The 24,935-nt window shown below is 40.1% G+C and overlaps 2 protein-coding genes across 2 annotated transcripts in view; both read left to right on the plus strand.

Moving 5' to 3' along the window:
* The window catches only part of Erich1 (glutamate-rich 1), a gene marked incomplete at its 5' end in the record, with an annotated part of 52,793,804 nt that overhangs the window by 50,548,817 nt on the left and 2,220,052 nt on the right, over positions 1-24,935 (plus strand).
* The window catches only part of Csmd1 (CUB and Sushi multiple domains 1), a 1,600,021-nt gene that overhangs the window by 1,106,328 nt on the left and 468,758 nt on the right, over positions 1-24,935 (plus strand). For both annotated transcript variants that reach the window (XM_087588866.1, NM_001037327.2), the window contains exon 8: positions 17,889-17,976. In XM_087588866.1, coding sequence (XP_087444992.1) covers positions 17,889-17,976 — 88 coding nt within the window. The remainder of the gene's footprint in view (positions 1-17,888; positions 17,977-24,935) is intronic.

Raw genomic sequence — 24,935 nt, forward strand, 5'->3', positions numbered from 1 at the left:
GAGACATCTCCTGAGCCTGATTTAGGCATCCCATATAAGGACCCAGTTGCACAACTGTTACGTATGTTTGGAGGGCCTAAGTTCAACCCACACATGCTCTCTGGTTGACAGTTCAATCTCTGAGTTCTTATGGGCCCAGGTTAGTTGATTCTTCCTCTTTCTTTGTTTCTTTCTTTGTTTCTTTCTTTGTTTCTTTGTTTCTTTCTTCCTTTCTTTCGTTCTTTCTTTCTTTCTTTCTTCTTTCTAGGTTTTTAAGTTAAATTTTACTTTTTTTACTTACTCATTTTACATTGCACTCTCTGCTCCATCCTTAGTTATTCCCTCTTAAAATCCTCCCCCTATTCCCCTTCTCCTTCTCCTATGAGTGGGTGGGGTTACCTAGGTATATTCTCCACCCCCACCCCCTATACATGTCAAGTCTCTGCAAAGCTAGGCACTTCTTCTCCCAGGCCAGACAAGGCAGTCAAGCTAGTAGAACAAGCCCTGTGTATAGGCAACAGCTTTTGGGGTAGCCCCTGCTCTAGGTGGAACATATGAAGACCAAGCTGCACCTCTACTACGTATGAGCAGGAAGGCCTTGGTCCAGATTGTGTATATTCTTTGGTCAGTGTTTCAGACCCAACCCATAGGGCCCAGGTTAGTTGACTCTGTAGGTTTTCCTGTAGAGTTCCTATGCTCTTCAGGGCTTACAATCCTCCTATTTTTCCATAACAGTCCCCAAACTCCATCCACTATTTGGCTGTGGGTATCTATATCTGAGTTAGCTGCTGGGTAGAGCCTTTCAGAGGACAACATGCTCCTGTCTGCAAGCACAACAGAATATCACTAATAGTGTTAGAGATTGGTGTTTGCCCATGGGATGGGTCTCAAGTTGGGTAGGCTATTGGTTGGCCATTTCCTCAGTCTCTGTTTCCTCCCCTGTGCCTGCATTACTTGTAGACAGGATAAATTTGGGGTTGAAAGTTTTATGGGTAGATTGGTGTTTCTATTGTTTCACTTCGGTTCTTATCTGGCTATGGGAGGTAGCCTCTTCAGGTTCCATATCCCCAATGCATTGATTCATGAGTACCTAACTTATCCCAGGTCTCTGTCTCATCCTGGAGATGCCCCTACCTCCTCACTACTGTCAGCTGCAGACATCCACTCACTTTTATGGCCATCTAGCCATCTCTCCTGTTCTTCCCCTGATCTGAATCCCCTATTCCCTTCCTCATCCCCCCCTCCCAGTTACTGCCCTCCATCCATCTACTATGACTGTTTTATTCCCCCTTATAAGTGAGATTCAAGCTTCCTCACTTGGGCCTTCCTTCTTGTTTGACTTCTTTGGGTCTGTAGAGTGGAACACAGTATCTGTATTTTATGGCACATATGGGTTTTCTTATTGTGTCCTTGACCCTTCTGGCTCCTTCACTCCTTCTTCCCCCTCTTTCATAGGATTCCCCAACCTCTGCTTACTGTTGCCTGTGGGTGGCCATCTTCTGAAATATTAGTAAACCACCAGCCAGATCCGACCCTACAGCTCTTATGTTCTTTGGGCTCTCACCTTCCTCACTTGTTGCCAATCTGTACAGCCTAGAAACTCTTAACATCTGTTTCTTGTTGATTCCATGCTGTGCCTTTCCTATTCCATAATTTTGTTCAATTTCACCAAACACTGCATTATTAGTAGCTTACAATTTTTTGTTGCATTTATATTTTGTTTCTAGAGTTTCTGCCAGAAATATTTACACATTTTATTACCCTATTATTCTAAACAAGCTTTTTTGGCCATTCTCTCCTTTACAGGGAGACACAGAACAACAGAACATGTTCATTTAGTGTTCTGTTTCTGGATAGCCTACCCTTGGACACCTCCCCTTGTGTCAGGCTTCACAACTTTCTATTACAAGATTTTCTTGTTAGAGTGAACTCATTTCCCTCAGGACACTATGTTGGCAATGCTCTGAGGACGTGGTATGAGTTGCCTTCCTCTTTGGGGGAGGGTGTGTGTGTTTGTTCTTCCAGACCGTTTAAGGTCTCTACAAGAATTGGTTCTGACAAAGCTGCTGTCCTCATCCTCACCGAAAGTACTGGGTCTGGTTATGTTCTTAAACTCAGTTCTGAAGCTCTTGGAGCTAGAGCTGGCCACAGCTCCATGTTGATTCTGCTGCTGCTGCTGCTGCTGCTGCTGCTGCTGCTGCTGCTGCTGCTGCTGCTGCTGCTGCAGCACAGGGTCTGGGAGGGAAGTAAGGTTTGAATCCTTCTCTCTAGCCATTCCCACAGGGATAGGTTTCTTGTCCACATTCCTTGTTCATTCTTCCTGTGTGTGGACACCATCAAGGGGTAAAATCTCATACATATCTATAAATGCACTCTGATACATATATCCTGTATCCTGTCTACTCTTCTAAACACAGTAACACAGTCATTTCTTCTATGTCAGTGGGTATAAACTTAGGTTCTACACCTGGGCAGAACCTGGCCTTATCTACACCCTCCTCTATTCCAAATGTATCTGATCCTGGGAAGGCAAGGGGTTGCCTCAGTCAATTCCTGATTCTGTCTTGGGAGCTGTGTCTTCTGATAATCATTTTCCCACTGTGGTAAAACATCCTTGTAAGAAAACTCAGCTTATTCCAACAGTATCAGGAACTAAGGTATCAGGGCACATTTGTAACTGCCACACATGCCAAATGCACACTGAAAAAGGACCTGCCTCATAAAGACTTTAATGTCATTTGAATTGTGATTTCGGACCCTTAATGGGCTGCTCAAAAGAATCATGGGAAAAATCCTCTCAAAAAGGAGATCTGGTTGACCCTGATTTAGGAGGGAAAAATAGCCACTTTGCCTCATGAAACCACCTTATATATCTTCATTAAAAGCTCCTTGGAAATTCATGATGTAGAACCCACTGAGCTAATCATACACAACCTTTAGGGGTAAATTTTTGTGTAGCCCACTCTGAGCACTCTCTGGAGTGCTTGCCATTTTGTTTGTTTTAACCAGGACTCTCTGCTGGGTTCTTTGTCCTTCCAGAAGGCAGAAATGTCAGGAGAAACATTTCCTGACCAACATACCTACTTGCTGTTAGCACCAAGGTTTGTACATGCATTTGCTTAGAGAGAAGCCTTGTCCTTGCGCTGCTTCTCAGAGCTTGATTCATATTGCATTTTGTTAGGGACTCGCTTCTATCTTAAGTGTCACATTTAACCCATCTACACCCTTGGTTTACATATGCCACCTTAGTGAGGCTGATTATCATACAGAACAGGAAAGTCCTGATGGGTTAGAAGGAGGACATTACTACAGTTGAAACCTCTGAAGTGTGGCATCACACAGACGGGGATTTGGGAAATCAGGGTGTGGAAATGAGGAGTTGGAACTTCTATTTAGGAGCTTCCATGGTCACCTGATATCTGTGTGGACTTTCTGTCCTCAGCTTCACCGGCAAAATTATGTCTGGGATTCCTGCGCCAGAATAAATTTTATAAATTTTATGGTGACCTCTTGAGAGATAAGAAACATTTCATGATCTTTTGAAAGGATTTTCTGTTTTACACACTCCATTTTTTTGTGTGCTGAAATAAGTTTACCCAAGACAGAGATTCATCCCTTAGTGTAAGCACCTGCATATCCTGTCAAATAAAATAAAATTACTCAACAGTACACTGGGAAGTACATGGATTTTAGATGAAGCAGAATTTCATTGCTGAATCTCACTCCCACTCCAAGTAGTTGATATTGTAACTGGTGTCTTATGGAGGCTCACTGCTTCCTTACATGCATATGCAGTATATACAAGCTGGGTCTGGTGGGTATTAACAAGTTAAAGGGAAGAAGCTAAAAGGAAAGGCCATTGGCTAGGTGATGTGAGTTGTATTATCTGCAACCTTCACAGATAGCCAGGGGCTGGAGAGCCAGTTGTACTTATGGCCACTCTAGGCTTGGTAGAGACCTCATTAGTGATCATGTCTGAAGCTGCTGTTTACAGAAGGAAATGACCAGATAGAAACCTGGGCACTGACAATACAGGAAAACAAAACAGGGAATCCAAAACAAGGCAAAAGTTTTAGAAACTTGGACAGACAAACCTGGGCACTGGGAATGCAGAAAAAGAAAACAGGGAGTCCAAAATAGGGCAAAAGTCTTAGAAACTTTAACATATGGTTTTGTCATATTTTTCTGATATAACCAAAGACAGACCTGTTATACAGTGATCACAATGAGTGTCAATTTTGTAGCAGAGTTTTAAAAAGCATGATCATAGAGAGCTGCCCACAGTCACATTCAACTCCATTTACCCACAATCTTCTTGGGACAAGCCCCTTCCTCACAGTGACGTGGAGCCCTTCGTCAAGGTGATGAACATACCCCAGGAGTGCTATAGATGTTACACAGTGATTGTCAGGGACACACATGCTCATTCCAATCAAATGCTGTGGCTGGCATGCACAGGACTTCTAATTTTGCAGAAGAGAGGGTACTCAAGGACCCAGCTCTCTGTGAAGGTAGCAGCACAATCAAGACATGTCATCTAGCCAATGGCCTGTCCTTTCTGCTTCTTCCCTGTGATTTGTTAATTCCCACTAGTGCACACAGCCTATGCATATGGAGAAACAATGAGTCTCCAGAAGGATTTGTAAGACATATGATTTGTAAGACATACCTACTTTTTCTTATTGTCCAGCAAATGGAGTGTATTTTTGGATTATAATTGTTGGTTTGTCCATTGCTGACAGTAAACAAAGTAATATGGAAAAATTGTTACTGGCTACAGGACTTAGAGGGTATGGCCCATTGAGGCAGAGAAGACAGGCACAGGACCAACCCTGTATGAAGCTAGAAGCTGTCTGATCACACCCTGGAGGATCAAGAGACAGGGAAATGAGTGCTGGGGCTCAGATGCCTTTCTTCCTTCTTCCTTTTTTATTTAGTCCAAGATTCTAGCCCTTAGGATGGTGCGACCAACATATAGGACAGGTCTTCTGAGGCTAGTCAATCCTCTCTGAGGTGCACCTCACTAATGCCCTAGGCATTGCAAAATCCAATCATGATGGGGATTAAATCAGTTTTAACCAATATTTTTGTAAAATAACCCATGCAATCTCCATTAATTCATTATTTAAAAAACCTGCAAACTGTCTAGAACTCAAGGGTAAAAAGAGAAGGATCAGAAAACCCGGTCAGTGGTATTTGCCAGGGTTGTTATTTTGGGAAAATATTGAGAAGAGTTTCCCCTAGGATGATCTGAGCTGTACATCGTTGAGTATATGACATTGTTTTAAGCATATTGTAGACTATCATCTATACAATGTTGTTTTGAGGCAGAAGGTTCTAGAACTGCCTCATCATCTTAGTGGGTCTCCTTAGTCTTTTGCACTTGGCTGACCTTGGCACATTGTGACCTTGGTAGTGGGGATATAACCATAGCAGCTTCCAGTTCTGAGTTAATCTTCCCAGAATGACAGTAGGAACAATAAGACAAATTTTTACCCAGCAAAGATCTGAATTGCTTTAACAAGCTGGCAACTGTTGGTCTTTCCAGTGAGTCTGTGCATTTGCTCAGTCATTCATTTCTTCAGTGAACATTTATCAAAAACCTCCTGCATCAGGCATTGAAAGGTACTAGCTATAAAATGAGGAGTTCGTTAAAGTCACCCCTGCCCTGGGAAAGAAATGATATGATTAGATTTTTGTCTTAGGTCCATTGTTTTAAAAATATGCTCAAATACCTCAAATATTAAAAAGAACAAGGCATCTAAATAAACATTGAAAAAACAAATATTGATAGTTGCTTAGTACCTTAGGTTGTATCTCTCTATATTTTCCTTTGGGCATTGCTCTGTGTGTGTGTGTGTGTGTGTGTGTGTGTGTGTGTGTATGAGTGAGTGTGTGTGTGTACGTGTGTGTGTATGTGTGTGTGAGTATGTGTGTGTGTATGTGTGTATGTATATTTTCATATGTAAATGTATATTGATGTGTATTTAATTTATTTGTGGAATTATTTTTAAATCAAAGTAAGTAATTATTCAAAGTAAGTAATTATTAAGATTTAATCAGATTATGCAAGATATATCCCTAGCTGGTCTATGGAGAGCAGGGAGTCCAGACTTCTGGTAGTTTTATTTTGTTTTCTGTATTTCATGTTGTACCTAATACTCTGTTTCATTATTTATGAATTAAGCTCAATTAGACAAGAAGCACAATTAAGCTAGATTAGACAGTTAAGCATGTAGCAAGTTTTATCAACTATTTTCCCTAAAAAGAATTTCCTAGCGTGAGAACTTTCCAAGGCCTTGGCTGGTTTCTTCTAAAGTAAGACCAAGAACCACACATTCAGTGTTTAGGGGAGGTACAGTTCAACTGCACCTTACCAAGCTGTCAGCAGAGACAGCGTGATGGTAAAGACAGCTGCTTTCACTGAAATGATCATGTTCACCTTCACAATCCCTACGAACCATCCAGAAATGGATCGAAAAGTTCTGACACTTTAAAAAAATCAGGAATAAATTCACCCAAGTTACTTTAACCTCGGTTGCTGCAATTTTCACAGCACAGCACTTAAAAATGTGTAGCTCATTACACACTGGGCATGGAATGGATTCTTCAGAAACAGAATCTGAAAACAAGACAGTGGTGGCTGGAGGGATAGTTGATCTTGTGTGTGACATTTGCATATTTAATTTAAGGGTAATCAGATAGTTTTATATATGTTTACAATATTTTCACATCTTATATTTGAAAAGTAGACATCAACATTTATTTTTAAATTAAGACAAATCAGCTCACCTCTTCTGAATGAGAATGGCTACACGTCTAAGTGACTAAATAAGGAATTTAAATTTTCAATCATCTCTTTGCCAAAATAATAATTGGCTATGAGGCAACTCTCTGCAATCTTGCCTGACTTCTGAAAGGGTAAACGTACTTACAATTTACTTGTGTCAGGATTCATTTGCATCATGCTCGAGGAAGCGGCGTACGCTTAAGTGTCATCTCTACTCAGTTAGTAAGCTGTCAGTCTGAAGCAAAATATGATAACCCCCAAGAAGACTTGCCCTCCGAGTCTTTCTGAGAACCCAGAAGTAGCCTGTAGTAGGCTGCTCATGGAACTCTTAGGAATAGGTGTGTTTCCAATTTGATTCTAACTGGGCTTGCATTTCACTGGCCAGAGGTAGTCTAGGTTGTGTTTGGTCACTATGTGTAATAAAGTGTGTTCCCTATATATTGTGTTGATAAATGCATCCGCCATTTCTTCACTGGAAGAAAATCAGTTTAAAAGATTAAAAAGGTGTCACCAAGTATAAAGTAATTTGCCAGTGATGAGTGCAGAATGGGAAGTGACTTTACTGTAAACACTAGCTCACCATCTCCTTGCCTGTGACCATACTAAGCCTGTTCACCAGGACGTGGAGGGTAAAAGGGAGACAGGAAGAGGAGTGGAGACAGTGGAATGAAGCCACATAGTGATGTCCATGTTGCCATGCATAAATATCATGGATGAAATAAACCTGTCGGGGTATTTAGGCAATTACATTAATTTTTAAAATTAGAGGAACTATTTGAGAACAATTTGTGTAACCATTAACCGGTGAACTCAGAATTATCTCTCCACGCATTTAAATAAAAACCAGGAAGACCACTGTCCTAACCAGCATTCAAACCCCACATGCAAGCTAAATTTTATAATTATTTTCTCCTCATCTTTAGAGAGGTATCTTGGGAGCTTTGGGCATTTCTCTCAGGAGAGACTCAGCACCTAGGAAAGTTCTGGAGTGATCCAGCACTGTTGACTTAAGATATTCCCTTCCAGCAATAAAAGTCCTAGCAGGCTATAGGTAAGAAACAAGGTCAGAAATCATGGCTTTGTTAAACACTGTCCACATTGTTTTGCATTCATAACTTTTAATTTTAAAAGGTAGATTGACTTTTCCTTATCAGATCTCTCTGTGTAACAATACCAACAATAGCAAAGCTTGCGTAGAAAAATAAGTATGTGTTTTATGAACGAGGGGCACTGAAGGGTGAATTCATTCACAGCTATAGAGACAATGGTATATGTGTCAAACTGGGGCTCCCAAGCTGCCCTTTGGTACTTCAAGGGAAGGCAGGCAGTGGGTTTTTATATTGGTCTGTGTGTTGGTTAACCTTGATTGTTGGCGTGATAGATGTAAAATTAGCCTGTAAACAAACCATTAAATATAGGATGGATCGTGTAGAATAGGTTAATTGAGGAGGGAAGGCCCATCATAGGTGTAGCACAATTATGTAGGTTGTGACCCTGACTGAATGAAGCGGGGGAAGTTAGCGGAGCAGAGCATTCATTTGCCTCTCCCTATTATGAATGCAATGTGACCAGCCGCCTGCATTTGCTCCTTTCACCACACCCTCCCTGCCAGAATAGTCCACATCCCTGGAGCTGTCAGCCAGAATAAACCCTTTCCTCCTTAACTCATGTGTATCAGATATTGGTCACAGCTAATCCTACCACAAAGAAACACCTTATCCACAGACCAGTGTTTTGTTTTGTTTTGTTTGGTTTTGTTTTGTTTTGTTTTCAGACTACAAGTTTAGAAGGCAAATTGATATTTCAGGTCACTAATTAACTTGAATTAGACTTAAACAGAAGCTCAACCCACCTCAACATAAATCACCAATGCACTTGGTTTAATTAATTGCAGCACATTACACTCCACCTGAAGAGTTAAATCTCTTTCAGCCTGTGGACTCTGGACTTTCGTATTGTCAGCAGAAGTGGACTTTTTGACATCATTACAGGTCCCTCATGTAGCAAACCAACGAATGATTCTTACTTTTATGTCTACCTCACATTTTTACATTCTCTCAAGTGCTTTGCAAATATTTTTATCTTGAAAAGTCCTCTTATTTGGGCCTCCCTACAATACACCTCCTAACTGCCTGCTCCTTCCCTGTTGCTTTACTTGTGTGGTCCCAACCTTGCCTGCTCCTCTTGCTTTGACTCAGCCTGAGTTTGGTTGGATTCATTGTCAACTCTGACTTGTAGTTGCCCCAGTGCATTAGTCATGGCATAGCTTCTGGGAGTAAGAAACAGAATGAGATAGAAAAGACCTGTCACCACTGGGCTCATGATTCACTGGAAATAACCAAGTAACATCATATTTTATGTTAAAAGCCACATTTCTGCTGAGACCCCAATAGCACTTAGTGAAAAACCTCACCACCATCCCCTCATCAGGACCAACAGACCCGCTAGCCTACAATGTTCAGCTGCAATGCCAACAGTCCTTTCAGACCTCACTGACACCATACTCTTCCTATGTAGCCCCCGCCTTAAGCTCAAGCTCATCCTTCCCATATGTAATAGCAAGTTTCTATTGTAGTACTTTCCAACTTTGTCCACCAGGCCTGCACCAACTGTTTGTAAGCTGTAGCCAGACACTAACCCCACAGTACATAGGCTTCTTTCTTGTTCATTGCTAGCTGCATGGATGTTGAATCAATAAGAAGGAGTGGCCACAATTAGCTTGCTATTTCTGTTCACAAATGTTGATTTCGTGTTGATTTTGGTTAGTCTAACATATAAGTTAATCAAATTGTTAGTTTCCTACCAATAAAGATACAGTCTACCAAAAGTGCTATTATCCCTTTTAGCGTTTAAATATAATGACTACAGGAATAAACACAAATACTGTAACATGAGATTTCATACCTTTTCACTTAGAGGTAGAAAAGCATACTTTCTGGTGAAGCTACACTGGTTTGAGTTGAGACACTATACTCTGTGCTTTGTGGAACGAAAATCTCAAGCACTGTTTTCACAGCAGCCTGGGCTTATGCCATACAAGACATTTCTTCATTTTTTAATGAAAAGTGCATGTTGCTTTTAGAGACATACTTCCTGCAAGTCTTTTTCTGTTGGTTTGGTGATATTTTTTCTATCCCTTAATCTTTTATAAAGTAGGCACAGCATGTTAACATCTCTGGGTGAAATGTGTATGAGGTCAAGTAGTGCAGATGTAACCTTGAGGTTATGTGTGAGCCCCCATGACTACCCAGTCCTCACTGTGCCCAGGAGAGAAGGGAAATGAGCAGATGCTCATAGTGACAGTTTGTGTCTAACACCAGTAGAAGAAGCATTAATGGGAGATCTTACAATCTCCACAGTCAGGTTGCCTACAGATATTGTAGATGGCAAGAAGAAGGCATGCAGATTCCATTGTATCTCTCCATGGTCCTGAAACTAAGGCAGCTTTAGGGTGAATCCCAATTCTATTTTATACTGCACCCAGAGAGCAACCCTACACACGTCCAGGTTCACCTACACCTCATTTATCCAAAAGTGCAGAGCATGATATTATGATATGCTTTACTTTATGATATATTTGTATGATTCTGGCAATTAGAATCTTTGATCCTGGGGATCCTATCTGAGGTCAAATGAGCATCCTGTTCCCCGTGGGGTGAAGGCTGTGAGGGACCCCTCATTCCATTTGCTGTCATAGCTAGACAGGTGCTTTTCCTTGGCAGATCTCTTCAGAGTGAAAATAGGTTAATGAAGAAACAAACACGGCTTTGAAATTCAAACCCGGTGCCCTTAATTAAATGAGAAGAATGTGTTGACTCACTCCTCTCTCCTCGTTTATTAAGCAGGAGAAATGACTCAGACACCGCAGTTTGTGCAGATTAGGTGAATGTGCTAGTCATCCATGGGTCATATACAGAGTTCTTCCACTGCACTTAATGTTAATACCCCATGGTTTCACAAAAATTGGCACATTCTTTGAAAGAGTATTAATTTACTTTCCTATATTTACCAATATAGGGCTTGCTGATTAGAACACAGCGAAGACAATCTAATATCTTCATTCAGGGCTCAGTGATTAAATGTCATAGCAGAACCATCTGTGACCTTCTGTGATCTTAGGGGATCATAGGTGACCTTCAATGACCCTAACCCTACAATTTTTGAATTTATTTATACTGAATTTTAATCTCTATGAACTCAGAACTAGAAGGGGCGTGACTTGCCCTCTGAAAGGAGACAGGAATTAATGGTTTTGAATATGTGACCTCAACATCTTATGTTGTGTGTGTGTTATAATTCCCAAGTGTCAGATCATGTTGTCTCTCCAAGGTGACTGACAGCATCTGCAGGAAGCACTTCTGTTGATTTGATTCTCAGCCTCTGTTCTCCTAGGCTTCACATGCTCGAAGGACCTGAGCATTGCAGAGAGCAAAAGTGCACATGCGAATACAAAGAAATAGTGTGGCTTCTGAATAAGTAAATAAGATTAATTTGTTGATTTTCTAATTGAACTGTTAAACTTCTATTAAAAAAGTTCTCAGGTAATTCAACCCACTTAAAAATGAATGAGAAAGGTTGCATTGATTGTATATTTCATACTATTTTAGTAGCCATTACAAACTTTGAAATGAAAACACATAACAAGAATCTACTTCACATGACACCTATTACTGTTGATATTAACATATTAAAATATTTGCATTGGAAAGTGCAGTCATTTTGCTATGTCTTAAGAAAGGTTTTAATGCCTTGCCATTTCCTTAGTTATATTTAATATATATAAAGTTGGGAGAATATATATGAACCTTTAGTGTATTCATTGCAATGTTCTTAAATAAAATATTTTAAAATCACTTTAAAATCAAATGGCTAAGAGTAGTTCTGGTACATAGAATAGTATGTTCTACTTTTAAAAGTCAATGAACTGGGACCAGAGAGATGGTTTAGCAGTTAAGGTTGTTTTCTGCTTTTCAAAGCACCTGTGTATTTTCAGTTCCAAGCATCCATGTTGGGTGGCTCAAAGCTCCAGCACCAGGAGATCCCACACACTCTACTCACTTCTACCAACACCCACATGGACGTGGTATATACATACCCAGACATACAATATACATATAATAGTAAGAGTCTGGACAGATGGCTCAGTGAGTAAGAGCACTAGCTGCTCTTACAGAGGTTCCAGGTTCATTTTCCAGTACCTACAAGATATCTCAGCCTCCCGTAATTCAATATCTAGGGGATTTAGCATCATCCTCTAGCTTGCAAGGGCACTAGCCTCACATGATACACTTACATACATTCAAGTAAAAGGCTTATACATATAAAATTAAAAGAAATAAATTCCAAAAATCTTAATGTTTTCTTAATAGACAAAAAGATCAATTGGAAGGTTTCAGATTCTATCACAATATGATGTATTAAGCATATAACATTTAATGGACATATAGCTTATAATTGTTTAATTAGATTTATATGTAGGTAAATATATAGATTTAATGTTTGTATATTTACATATGTGCTTTAATCATATGCCAATATGCATAAGAGTTCTACAGTCTCTATTATAAAGTTAAATTTTTATCTGGAGATAATATATATACAATGAAACATGCATGTATGCATATGTGCATACATACATGTGCACATGCATGTGCACATATACACATGCACGTGAACATACACACATGCACCAAAAACACACATAGATTTCCAAATCAATTATACACGGAGTTCAAGTCTTTTTCTCCTATTTCTGCCCCAGTGTCTCCCTCCAATTCAATACAAATAAATTTGGATGTTTTCTGTGTAATCTCATCTCTGTGAGAAGGCGATTGGGAGAACCCTGCAGGGCCTTCTTGCACAAGCCCTGCAAAGCATTCATGAATTTATGAATCCATGAATATTAGAGGCTACGGCCCTTGGCTGTGTCTTTCCCTGCACTCGCCTTGTGGGTCTGACATGCTCCCACAGGTCAGTGCAAGGCACAAGCCGGCTCCAGGTCCTGAAGTACATACATCAGAGTGTGACAAGGGTCTGAAGAGGCTGTTGACAGGTCACTCTCAAGGCTCTTGTGCAATGGTCCCTGGTGGGAATTCTGTTAAGCATAGCATACAGAGACTTTATCGTTGAGGGCAGTTATTTTCTCATTTTCTTCGAACAGTAAAGAAACATTGTGGTTTAATTTGAAGATACATAAGGAAAATATGTCTCTTTGGGAATTTCCTGCCAGAGTGATTTGTCAACAGGAAGGGTAACTATTACTAGGATGGCATTTGTCAAGTGCCCTGCTTGCCTCTGCCCCTGACAGCTAGGCAGAACCAGGAGGCAGTTATGTAAGCAAGAGTCAGGGTTCCCAGTGTGGCCTGGCAGTCCTTCTTTGTTATGTCAGTTCTCAGTCATTTTCCTTCATGCTTCTCAATAATTCAGCTGGGAAATCATATGAAAATTGAAAATAAATTTTAAATTCATAAACCACTATAAGCTAACAGAGTATTTGAAGCACAGGTCACTAGGATTTGATACAAGAGAACATGGGAAGTTTCCAGATATAAAATTAACATGAAAGACATTTATTAATAAAATGAGTATTGAATTAATATATTTTGTAGGAAAGAACATATTTTCATAATGTAGGTGTTTGGAAAACCCAGCGCTTGGCCTTCACAATACATCAAGTTCTATAAGGCTGATTAGAGATCTGTTAATAACAAAGTTTTGATAATACCAGGGAAGTAGTGTTTTTATAACTATTTATTCCAGGATAAACTACCCTTTTGACAGGACCAGTACTGATAAATATTTCTCATCAAATTCCAAACACTCTTATCTTCCTCAGTTATATGAAGGTAGTAAGCATTTGTTGAATTTGGTAAATAAGAACCAAAGCTTGCAATAGATTTCAAATCCTCTGCAGACACAAAGGTGAACCTAGTGCCTTCTGTGGTGCTGTGGCCTCATCTCAATATGATGCTCTAATGAACCCATTGTGCTACAGTTGTACTATGATCAAACCAATCACATTATTGATTCAAGAGAAGGCTGTCTAAAGATCCCTTTCTTGAGGTGAAATCCCTTAACATCCTAAGGAAAGGGAAGTTATTATATATTAGTGTATTCCCTGTGGGTGAGGTTCCTGTATGCGTAAGGTATCAAGTTTACTGAATGCCTAAGGACTAAATGCCCATGCTTACTTATTTCAAGCTGTTATGTCTGCGGTCGGTGGTGTCCCCCTGACACAATTCTAAGAACAGATTATCACTCATCAACAGGGCAGGTATGAAGTGGAAAAAACCGCTACTATATCTGAACGAGAGTATGTATTATATGACACTCTTGATTGTGCCACCCCTGAAGGCATTAAATGGTTAGTTTGGCCCAAAGTTGATTCAGGAGAAATATATCTGCAGTCCCCTAAAGAATAGAGGGTCAGTGGTGAAACCAAACTGTAATGTAAAGGCACAAAGTTTACCAGGATCAAACACTGTGAACTTAGGAAAATGTCTTCTATTCTGGATTATTTATTTCAATGATAAATGAAAACTTAACTTGAAGGACGCCCTACAGGGAGACTTAGCCCTTGGTTTCTACCCAGTACTGGTCATGTAGAAGACTATGCCTTGTGCACATCTCCTTTGAATCTGGGCTTTTAAATGAAGCAAAATTGTATCTGCAGGGCTGGAAGGCATCCCAGGAGCATCTTGGCTTGAGAATGAGATGACCACATACTACTACTTTTTTAACTCTCACTGCCATTTTATCATTGTTACACTTGTGTAAAAGAAATGTAATTATTGAAAGCAGGAATTTGGAGCACAGATATTCAGAACTGAGCGTTCATCTTGGTAGATTTTTCCTCTGATGAAATGGCCTTCCTCATCTTTTTTTTTTTTGATAACTTATGATTGAAAGTCAATTTTATTCAATGTTAAAATGGATACTCATGCTTATATCTTGGGAGCATTTGCTTGGAAAATTTTTTCCAGCCTTTTACTCTGAGGTAGTGTCTGTGTTTGTTACTGATATGCATTTCCTGTAAGCAGCAAAACTCTGGGTCCTGTTTATGTGTCCAGTCTGTTAGTCTGTGTCTTTTTATGGGGAAATTGATTCCATTTATATTAAGAGATATTAAGGACCAGTGACTGTTGCTTCTTGTTATTTTTGTTGTTAGAAGTGGAATTAAGTTTGTGTGGCTATCTTCTTTGGGTTTATTGAAAGAAGATTAATTTTTTACTTATTCTTGGGAATAATTTCCCTCCTTGGGTGGGAGTTTTCCATCTATTGTCCTTTGTAGGGCTGGGTTTGTGGAAAGTTATTGTTTAAATTTGGTTTTGTCATGGAATATCTTGGTGTCACCATGTATGCTAATTTAGAATTTTACTGGGTATAGTAGCTTTGGCTGGCATTTTTGTTCTCTTAGGGGCTGTATGATATCTGATAGGGATCTTTTTGCTTTTAGAATCTCTGTTGAGAAGTCTGGTGTAATTCTGACAGATCTGCCTGTATATGTTACTTGACCTTTTTCCCCTTACTGCTTTTAATATCCTTTCTTTGTTTCATGCATTTGGTGTTTTGATTATTATGTCATGGGAGAAATTTCTTTTCTGGTCCAATGTATTTGGAGTTCGGTAGGCATCTTGTATGTTTATGGGCATTTCTTTCTTAAGGTTAGGGAAGGAAGACCAAAGTGTGGATTCTGCAGTCCTACTTAGAAGAGGGAACAAAATACTCAGGTAGAGTGTGGGAGGAACTTGGGAGGAAGAAAGGACGGGGAGAGGAAAAAGGGGAGAAAGAATCAGATGTGGGAGGAGACAGTGGAGATATACAGAGGGCCAGGAAATTGAACAGAGTTGTGTAGGGATGGGGGATGGGGAACAGGAGATAGCCAACAGAAAGTTCCAGATGCCAGGAAAGTAAGAGGCTCCCAGGTCCCAACAGGGAAGACATTAGCTGAAATGCCTAACAAAGGAGAGAGGGAATCTGTAGACACCATATCCTAAGGATAGGCATGGCCCCCACTTGAGGGATGGGGCTACCCACCCTTCTCAAAATTTTAACCCAGAATTGCTCCTGTCTAAGGGAAATATAGGGACAAAGAGTGGAGCAGAGACTGATGGAACGGCCATCCAGAGACTGCCCCACCCGGGCATCCAGCCCATATGCAGTCCCCAAACCCAGTAACTATTGCTGATGCCAAGAAGCACTTGCTTACAGGAACCTGATATGAATGTCTCCTGAGAGGCTCTGCCAGAGCCTTACTGATACAGATGCAAATGCTTGCAGCTCACCATCTCACTAAGCACAGGGACCCTTACAGAGGAGTTAGGGGAAGGACTGAAGTAGTTGAAGGGATTCACATTCCTGTAGGAAGACCAACAATATCAACCAACCAACTCCCCAGAGCTTCCAGGGACTAAACCACCAACCAAAGAATACATATGGAGGAACCCAAGGCTCCAGCTGCATATGTAGAAGGAGATGGCCTTATCTGGCATCAATGGGAGGGGAGGTTCTTGGTTCTGTGAAGGCTTGATGCCCCAGCATAAGGGAATGCTAGGGCAGTGAGGTGGGAGTGGGAGGGTGGGGAGTATCCTCATAGAAGCAGGGGGAGGTGGTGGAATAAGGACTTTCAGATGGGAAACTGGGAAGGGGGATAATGTTTGAAATGTAAATAAATAGAATAACCAATAACCAATTTTTTTAAAAAAATTACTATATTAAAAAGAACAGATACAGCTATAATAGAGTTGTGCAATGACAACTAGTTAAATGAAGATAATTTTTATAATGAAACAAATTTGTTCCTAATAACTCAACCCCCCAACTTCTTGCTATTGATTTTATAAACTGTAATTTTACACATTTATATTCATCAACATAAATTCATAATTATTTTATCTATTTCTTTCAAATAGTACAGAAAAAACTGAAGTTGCAAATCAAATTGATGTTGCTATTTTTCATGTATGTACAAATATGTGTGTGCATGTATATAGTTTTCACATGTGTGTTTATTTACTCTTATGGAGAAACTCATTTTCAGTGGTTTGAAATTATATCTGAGGTCCTTTCATTTCAACTTAAATAACTCCCCTCAGGAAAAATGTTGGGGTCAATTTCATTTTTAATGAACTCATTTGTCTTTCATTTTTCTGCACGTGCCTTAACTTTTGTCTCTTTCTTGGGGATACACGTGCAGCATATCCAGTTCTCATTCTTGCTGCTTCTTACAATTCTCTACTGAGGGATCCTGGCTTTGTGCTGTGTTCTCTCAGTTTTTGACTATGTATTGGTTTTGATTCTACCCTGCACTGAAGCGATTGGTAACACCCAAGCCCAGTCATGGTGATACCCAGAGTACAGAGCAAATGGGCTCTAATGTCACACAGGGAATCACTCCCAGAAGCATCCTCATGGGTGTTATCTCAACATTTCACTGAATTGAACTGGATCGCAAGCCCTCTGTTGGACACAGTTCTTGCAAGAAACAAAGAAATTTCCTTAATTAGAAGAAATAGTTTATGTAGGATAAGATGAATGTTAGATTACCATCCGTCCACTCTATCCAGTACATGCATGGTCCTAAGAGACTGCTTTTTGATGTTAGAAACCCAATAGGAGGCTTGAGAGACTCAGAAAGGAAACTGCACACCTATACAAAGGGCACATTCCAGTTTCAGTACAATGTAAAGCACATTCAGCATTTAAAATTGAATTAAATCTATTAAGCTATCTATTTTGTAGATCTTAGTGATTATCCCCTACACTGTGATCCATGGGGAGTAGACAAAGCTGCCTTCTTTGTAGGCAATGACCTTTTCCCTAGTCTATAAACTGACCCAACTCAAGGGCAATCATCAAGAACAAATGAGCTTCTAATTAAATTTTCACCTCTTCAATAGAGGGAAGAACTAAACCAAAGAACGTCGACCTCCTTTCATGGGCAAAGGTATCTTTGATTTTCAAGAGCAAAGACTCACTTTAATGTAGCTGAGCTGTCTTCGATATAAGAGAATCCCCTCTGAGTCATGATCACGGAAGCGCCAAGTGTGTCTTGCATAACTTTTCTGGGTGTTTCCTTGATGCCTTCGCAACCTTCTGACAACATGTCTCTCTGTTGTAGTGACCCAAGGAGGTGTGTCTCTGGTCTCTGACATGTGTCCAGATCCTGGAATTCCAGACAATGGCAGAAGAGCAGGCTCTGACTTCAGGTAGGAAACAAAACAAAGGAAAACGAGTTATTTTTCAACATTTATGCCTGGGATGTCATTTTTAACTCATTTGCACTATGGATGGAAAGAAATAACTTGTCAATAATTAAAAGCTGCAGTATGTGCAAGACTCTAGACAAATTGTGGGGATAATTTCCAGGCACCTAACATTAATAGCTTCAGAAACTGAGCTCAGCTAAAACTTTGTCTCTGAAAAGTATGTGAAAAAATTGTCTTCGGATTTTCTTTTATTTAAATCTGTGTCACTTGATATTCTAATGCTGAAAAATAAAGAACACAGAAATTTTATTATAGCTTCATGATTATTGCCTCAATATTTTAAGGTGACAAATATTGTTGGCCTTCAGTGACTTTTACTTCTAAGATGCTGCCAGTCATTTTAAAATTATGAAGAGCTGGAGACCCCTCCCTCTCGTGTGCTATACCTTGATGCAGTTGGGATTACAACCGCTCCAGGGCTTTGGATTTCTTTCTGTCTCTCAGTTCAGAAACTTTATGTTTGTCACTCTACATGAGCATCTTGTAAACAAGATTAATCTGAAGAAAATCAAGAGTGAAGGGCACAAGAAAGGAGTTTTCCTCCCTTATAATCTGCTCATTTGTTTGAGAGATAGACAGAATTAAAGCTACTGATGTGAGCTGAAAGGCTGTGCTAGCCATGCAGAGGGAAGGGGTGGAGGTTCAAAGAGCTGGACACAGCAGCAATCCCATTAAAGAAGAGGAGGAATCGTGACACTTGTCGGTGGGATGGCTGTCACGAAGTCACTGCTATCCCTCATGTCCCTGTCACCACTTACACAGAGTGGTAGACAGAGTGAGTTTTTAAGAAGAGTTTTATTTAAGATGCTGGACTGGAAAATCTAAGGTCGAGGGGCCACGTGTAGCAAAGTCACAAAGTGAATCAGGATATTGAATGAGAGATTGGGAGCCTTGTTGAATGAAAATGCTTGAGTCCCTTTCCCTCCTCCTCTCCCTCTCCCCTCCCACTCCACTTCTTCCTCCCCCACTCTCTTTAAGGAAACATTAAGATCCTTACCCTGATCTGCCCTATGATTCACTTAACCGAAACCACCTCCTAGCTCCTACCTTTAAAGAAGGCAGCTGTATTGGGTTCTCACACCTATAACAAGCTCTTGGATTTAACCATCAAAATCCACACATACTAAATCAAAGCATCCACCGTGGTTTTTTGTAGGAAAAAGGGAAACAAAATACAGGTGTGACAAAAGCACCTCCAAACGCTCCATTTTAAATTTCAGGCTCCAAGATTAATAGTTTAAAGGTCAGAGGCTTAGATACTTAGCCAAAGATGGTGACTTGGTTACTTTTAATTTAATGTTGTTTTAGTTTACTTTTGTTTGCTGTTTTATTTTGCTGTTGCTGTTGTTGTACGCTTGACATGTTAGAGTAGCATGGGATGAAGGAATCTCCATCTCCATCGAGCGATTGTTTTCATAAACTTTGCCTGTAGGTAGATCTGAGGGCATTTTCTCCATCAATAATTGATGGTGGAGGGGCCAGCTCACTAGGGATGGTGCTGGGCTGTATACATTGCCTGCCTTTGGATCCTTTCCTCAACTAGGCTGCCTTGTCTTAGCCTCACTAGAAGATCCACCTAGTCTTACTGCAACCTGATGTGAAAAGGCTGTTTAGAATCCATGAGAGGCCTCTCCTTTTCTGAGGAGAAGGGGGAAAGGGTGGATGGTCGGGGAGGGTGAGAGGGAGGGACTGGGAGAAAAGGAGGGAGGGGGAGCTGCAATAGGGATAAGAAGCAAATAAATAACTTGATAAGAGAGAGAGAGATGAGAGAGAGAGAAGGAAGGAAGGATGGGAGGGAGGGAGGGAGGAAGGAAGGAAGGAAGGAAGGAAGGAAGGTAGGAAGAAAGGAACAAACTAGGCTGAGCATCATGGGAAGCAAGCAAGTAAGTAGCACTCTTCCATGGCTTCTGCTTCAGTTCCTGCTTCCAGTACCTGCCTCAAAGTCCTGCCCTGACATACCCGCATGATAGTGTACTACAACCTGTAAACCAAACACACGTTCCTTACCATCCCATCCCATCCCTTCTTTTTGTTCAGTGTTTAATCACAGCAATGGAAAGAGAATTAGGGCAGATAGAACAGAAAGAGTGGGGTTATTTGCTAGACTCGACCATGCTGCTTGGGAGAGTGTCTTAGTGTTTCTCTATCTGTAATAAAAGGTTGCCAAAAATACAAGTTGGGGAGGAAAGGGTTTATTTGGTTTATACTTCTACATCACAGTTCATCATTGGGGGAACTCGGGACAGGAAGTCAAGGAAGGCAGGAACCTAGAGTCAGAAGCTTACTAGCTTGTTCCCCATAGCCTGCTCAGCCTGCCTTCTTCATTTCACTCAGGACCACTAGCCTAGGAATGGCACCACCCACCATGGGACTGGGCCCTCCTCCATCAAACACTAATTTTAAAAATACCCCACAGCTAGATTTTATAGAGGCATGTTCTCAATTGAGATTCCCTCCTTTCAGAATACTCTAGCTTATATCAAGTTGACATAAAACTAGCCAGTATAAGGAGATTTATGAAAAGGATTTGAATTTTGGCCTGGGAAGATTAATGAGCTCAGAGAGTAAGGAGATATAGTGAAAGTTCAAAATATAGGGCTGTCCATGGAGACACAGACAATTGGGTTCTGGCTTGTGGTGCTTCAGAGGGAAGCAACGATTCTGTTAGGGCTGTTAGGTAGTTTGTATTAGCAACTTGTGAAGATGAAACCTGTATTCTATTGAGGTTATAGATGCTAAGCTATAGATGCCAGTCAGCGGATGCTGAAGAATCACCTGTGAATAGCCAGAGGCCACCATGTTTGAGGTAAAAATCTTCTCAGAAGTATTTCTTTTGGGTCAGCACAAAGAAGCTATGGTCCAGAGAGTGATGACACAGCAACCTGCAAGATAATATGCCCCACATGGTACTGCCTTAAAGGCATGAAGGAGTTATGGTGTACAGTTGAGGCTTGGCACTTTACGGTGAGGTCAGCATCTCACTGATTAGTGGTCAGAAAGACCAATGATAAAGGTGCACCCTCCATTGCAGTCGAGAATTCAGCAAAAGGGAGATGACATAACCATGAGACTACCTCAAGCACAAGGTGTATAGTGAAGCCAACCTGAGATTGCAAGATAGGCTGTGCCTGTTGTGGAGGACAGAAATGGAGGAGAGTGAATGGGCCCATGCTCATTAGATCACTACTAAGTCCCAGATGCTTCACATTGCACTCTTTATGCTGTGGAGTTTGCTTTTGTTGAATCAGACTGTAACTTGTAACTGTGTCTTGTTTTCTCTCTTAGACAAAGAAACTATATATATATATATATAGTCATAGTTAAGAGACTTTGGATTTTTAAAATGACCTTAAACTTTTAAAGTGTTGGACTCTCACAGCTAGACCATGTTTTATGTTGTGATATTAACTGCCTAACATGAGGCAATGGAAAGCAGACTTAATCTGCTTTTGAAGACATCTACAGTCTTCTCTGTTATTATCTCAACTTTTTCTGAGTCTCTGTGTTCTTCAAGCATGCAATAGCCAAGGCTATAACTACTTGGAATTTTCTGGAAAGAAAATTTAAAGAGTGTTTTGATTTTATTTTTGAGGTTTCCTGAGACGTTATTGCTAGGCAATTCTTCAAGGAGAAAAGATGTAACTTTTGCTTTCTAATGTAGGAGGATTACTTTGACTTGACTGAATAGGCAGCCTAGAACCTTATTGCAAGGTTGGTTAGGTACTAGTGTTATCTATGGCTTATTTATTCCCAAGATGAGGAGAAAGAAATTCTGATGTTGTTCATGAGTGTGGTATCAGCTATAAGGTTTTTTATGGTGACCTTCACTGGATTGATGTAGTAATCTGGTTTGTATTTGTTTGGATTTAACACAAATGGATGTAAGATTTTTGAAATCTATTTTCTACATCTACAGAGATGATTTCAGATTACATGCTTAAATTGTTAATGTTTTGGATTGATACATTTCCAATGTAGCAGTCTCCGATTCAGTGATAACATTGATATGGCCAAGAAGTGTTGGATTTTTACAACATCTTGTCCATTTCTGGTGTTAGAGAAGAAAGTCTCTGCATGCCAAGCAAGCATCTTCCTGTGGACTGTCACCACCTGACATGGTACCGCCTTGCTTCTGTGCTGGTAGATTTCACTTCCTAAAAGTTCACATACATCTTACACACAGTTTCCTGATGTACAATCCTATAAGGACTTTGTATTGTCACACTGTTTCAGACATGTTTATCTTATAAATTAATTGGGAAATCTTCCCTCTAGAATATTCTAAAACAGTTTGTACATACAAGGTTGGCAATGGCTTTTCCTGATGTGCTCAGGGGATTCACTGATGAAAATACCAGGAGAGGACTTTTCTCAGGAAACACCTTTAGCCAGTGACTTGCCATCCCCTTCACGTACATATCTCCTTTCATTACCTGTTTATAACTTTTATCTTGCCAAGGATTTCCAGTTTTCATTCAAGTTAACAAGCTTACTGACACAAGACTTTTCATTGTACTTTCTACACTCTTAACTTTGAGTTTTAAAAGTGCACCTAGTTAGCATTTCCATAATGAATGATTTTTGTTTTTAAGGTAGCATATTAGATTTTATTATGGAATTTTAAATTATAATCTATTTTATTTTGCACGTCCTATCTCTGCCTGCATCTGTTCTCTAACAGCTTCCTGTGCCCTCTATCCCACATGAATTCAGTTTTCATGTTACATGAGCCATTCTTTTTATGCACACACACACACACACACACACACGAGAGAGAGAGAGAGAGAGAGAGAGAGAGAGAGAGAGAGAGAGAGAGAGAGAGAACATACAGATTTTTCAGAGTTATTTTGCTTAATATAATTATATCCAGGGATATCCATTTTTCTGCACATTTCATAATTCTGTTCTTCATGGTTAAATAAAATTTCACTATGTGTACATACCATATTTAAAATATTAGACTTATTTTTTATGTATGAGCATGTTGCTCACATGTATATATTTGTAACATGTTCATGTCAGTTGTCCTCAGAAGTCAGACAGTGTCAGATACCCCTGGAAATGGAGTTAACAAGGGTAGTGTGTTACCCTGTGAGTGCTGGGAGCTTAACCCATGATTTCTCTGAGATCAACTAGTGTTCTTAACCACTGAGCCATCTTTCCAGCCCCTGTACCACATTTCTACAATCTATTCTTCAAGGCATAGGTATGTGGGTTAATTCTGTTTCTGAGTCTTTTAAATCAATAGTCAAGTCACAGCTCAGATTCCTTACATTCACATTTTCTCTTTTGATTTATTGATCTGATGCCCAGTATTATTGATTCTCTAGGAAACGACAATAATGCTGCTTTTGCCGGTTTTTCTTTGCATTTTTTTAAACTTCAGTTTCATAGATTTGGCCATCATTAGTTTGCTTGTTCTTTTCGTCCCATTACCCTCTGCTCACCATTTGAACCATGGACTTTGTCTGTTGTTCTTTTGTCTCATGTCTAGAATTGAGGAGGTCAGTGGTCTAAAGTCATTCTTCCTCAGCCTTTTCTGTCCCCATTCTTTATGCTGCCTTCTATAGTGTGTATATCTCTCTCCCTGGTGCCCATGCATGCAGGCAGAACACTCAGACACAGACAATTGTCAATTTATTACTACAAATTTATTGTTAAGACTATGTTCATCCCTAGTAAGCATTCCTTTCAAGTTACCTTGAAAAGAATGTATGGTTTTCTTTTTACTGTAAAAACATTTTGTTTCCAGTGCTAAGATTAAAATAGTGGCTTGTGCATTCCCATATAGTGCTGTACCAACCACCACCTCTGCCCCCCGTTCCAGTTTTCAGTAACATTCTCCACTCTAAAATCACACTCATTAATACTAAAGTGTCCCCTTAGAAACCTCTTTAAGCACAGGGGATCTGTCAAACTCGTGGTGATAAATAGGGCCTACGAATTTCTCAATTTTTGTTAGACAACTTTATTTCATCATTGACAACAAAATATAATGTTTTCTTTGAAGTTAAAGATACATTTTAATGAAAATTTATGATAGAAAGTATAATCTTATCAATCAAAGTTTGCCTGCCATCTAGATAAGTAGGTACTCAGTGGAGAGACAAACAGCCAGTTGGTTCAGATGTCAATCATACAGGTCCTTTGTCCCCATGACTAACACTTCTGAAATTCCAAAGCACACTGGAGAGGCACTGTGGATTTACAAGATATATACAGTGAAATTCAAAACCATTCTTGCTTTACAGGGAACTCTCTTAGGTGGCCTTGGCCTTTTCTGTGTGAGGGTACACGGTCCTTGCTTGAACACTGCATTCACCATCTGGGAACACAGTGGAAAGCTTCTATTAAGTCTTTATGTTGATTTACAAGAACTGATTTTTACATAGCCTCTGAAAGGGTCTTTATTCAAGGATCAGTGGGTCACACCATGAAAAGAGATGCCTAGGCACACAAACTGCATCTCTACAGCCCATGGGAGGAAAGATACTATTCAGAGGTGTGGTTCCAAGCATTGTAAGCAGAGTTGGGTAGGATTGAATTGAAAGTCATCTGCCCCAGTAGTTGTCATTGTGCAGTGACCACTGGCATCAGATGCACATGACCTGATCTTATTGATGATACTTGCTCTCTATTTTCCATGGGGCTGCAGAACTCAGGTGTGTTCATGCACAGTCTGATCCACCCTGCCCTGTAAGAGTGCCTAAGTCTTGAAATGAGGCACGAAAGCAGCTGGTCTGCAGGTTTACTACACTGCTGATGTCCACAACACAGAGGGGATATTTTTCTTTTTAGCACTGCTTTTAGTGGAAATAAGTTCAGTTCTTTCTAAATTCTTATAGTCAATACTAATGACTATTACATTATCCAAATAAATTCCCAATGTGGTCAAGATG

Source organism: Rattus norvegicus, chromosome 16 (assembly GCF_021556685.1).
Source record: "Rattus norvegicus strain SHRSP/BbbUtx chromosome 16, alternate assembly SHRSP_T2T, whole genome shotgun sequence".
Classification (NCBI taxonomy): Eukaryota; Metazoa; Chordata; class Mammalia; order Rodentia; family Muridae; genus Rattus; species Rattus norvegicus.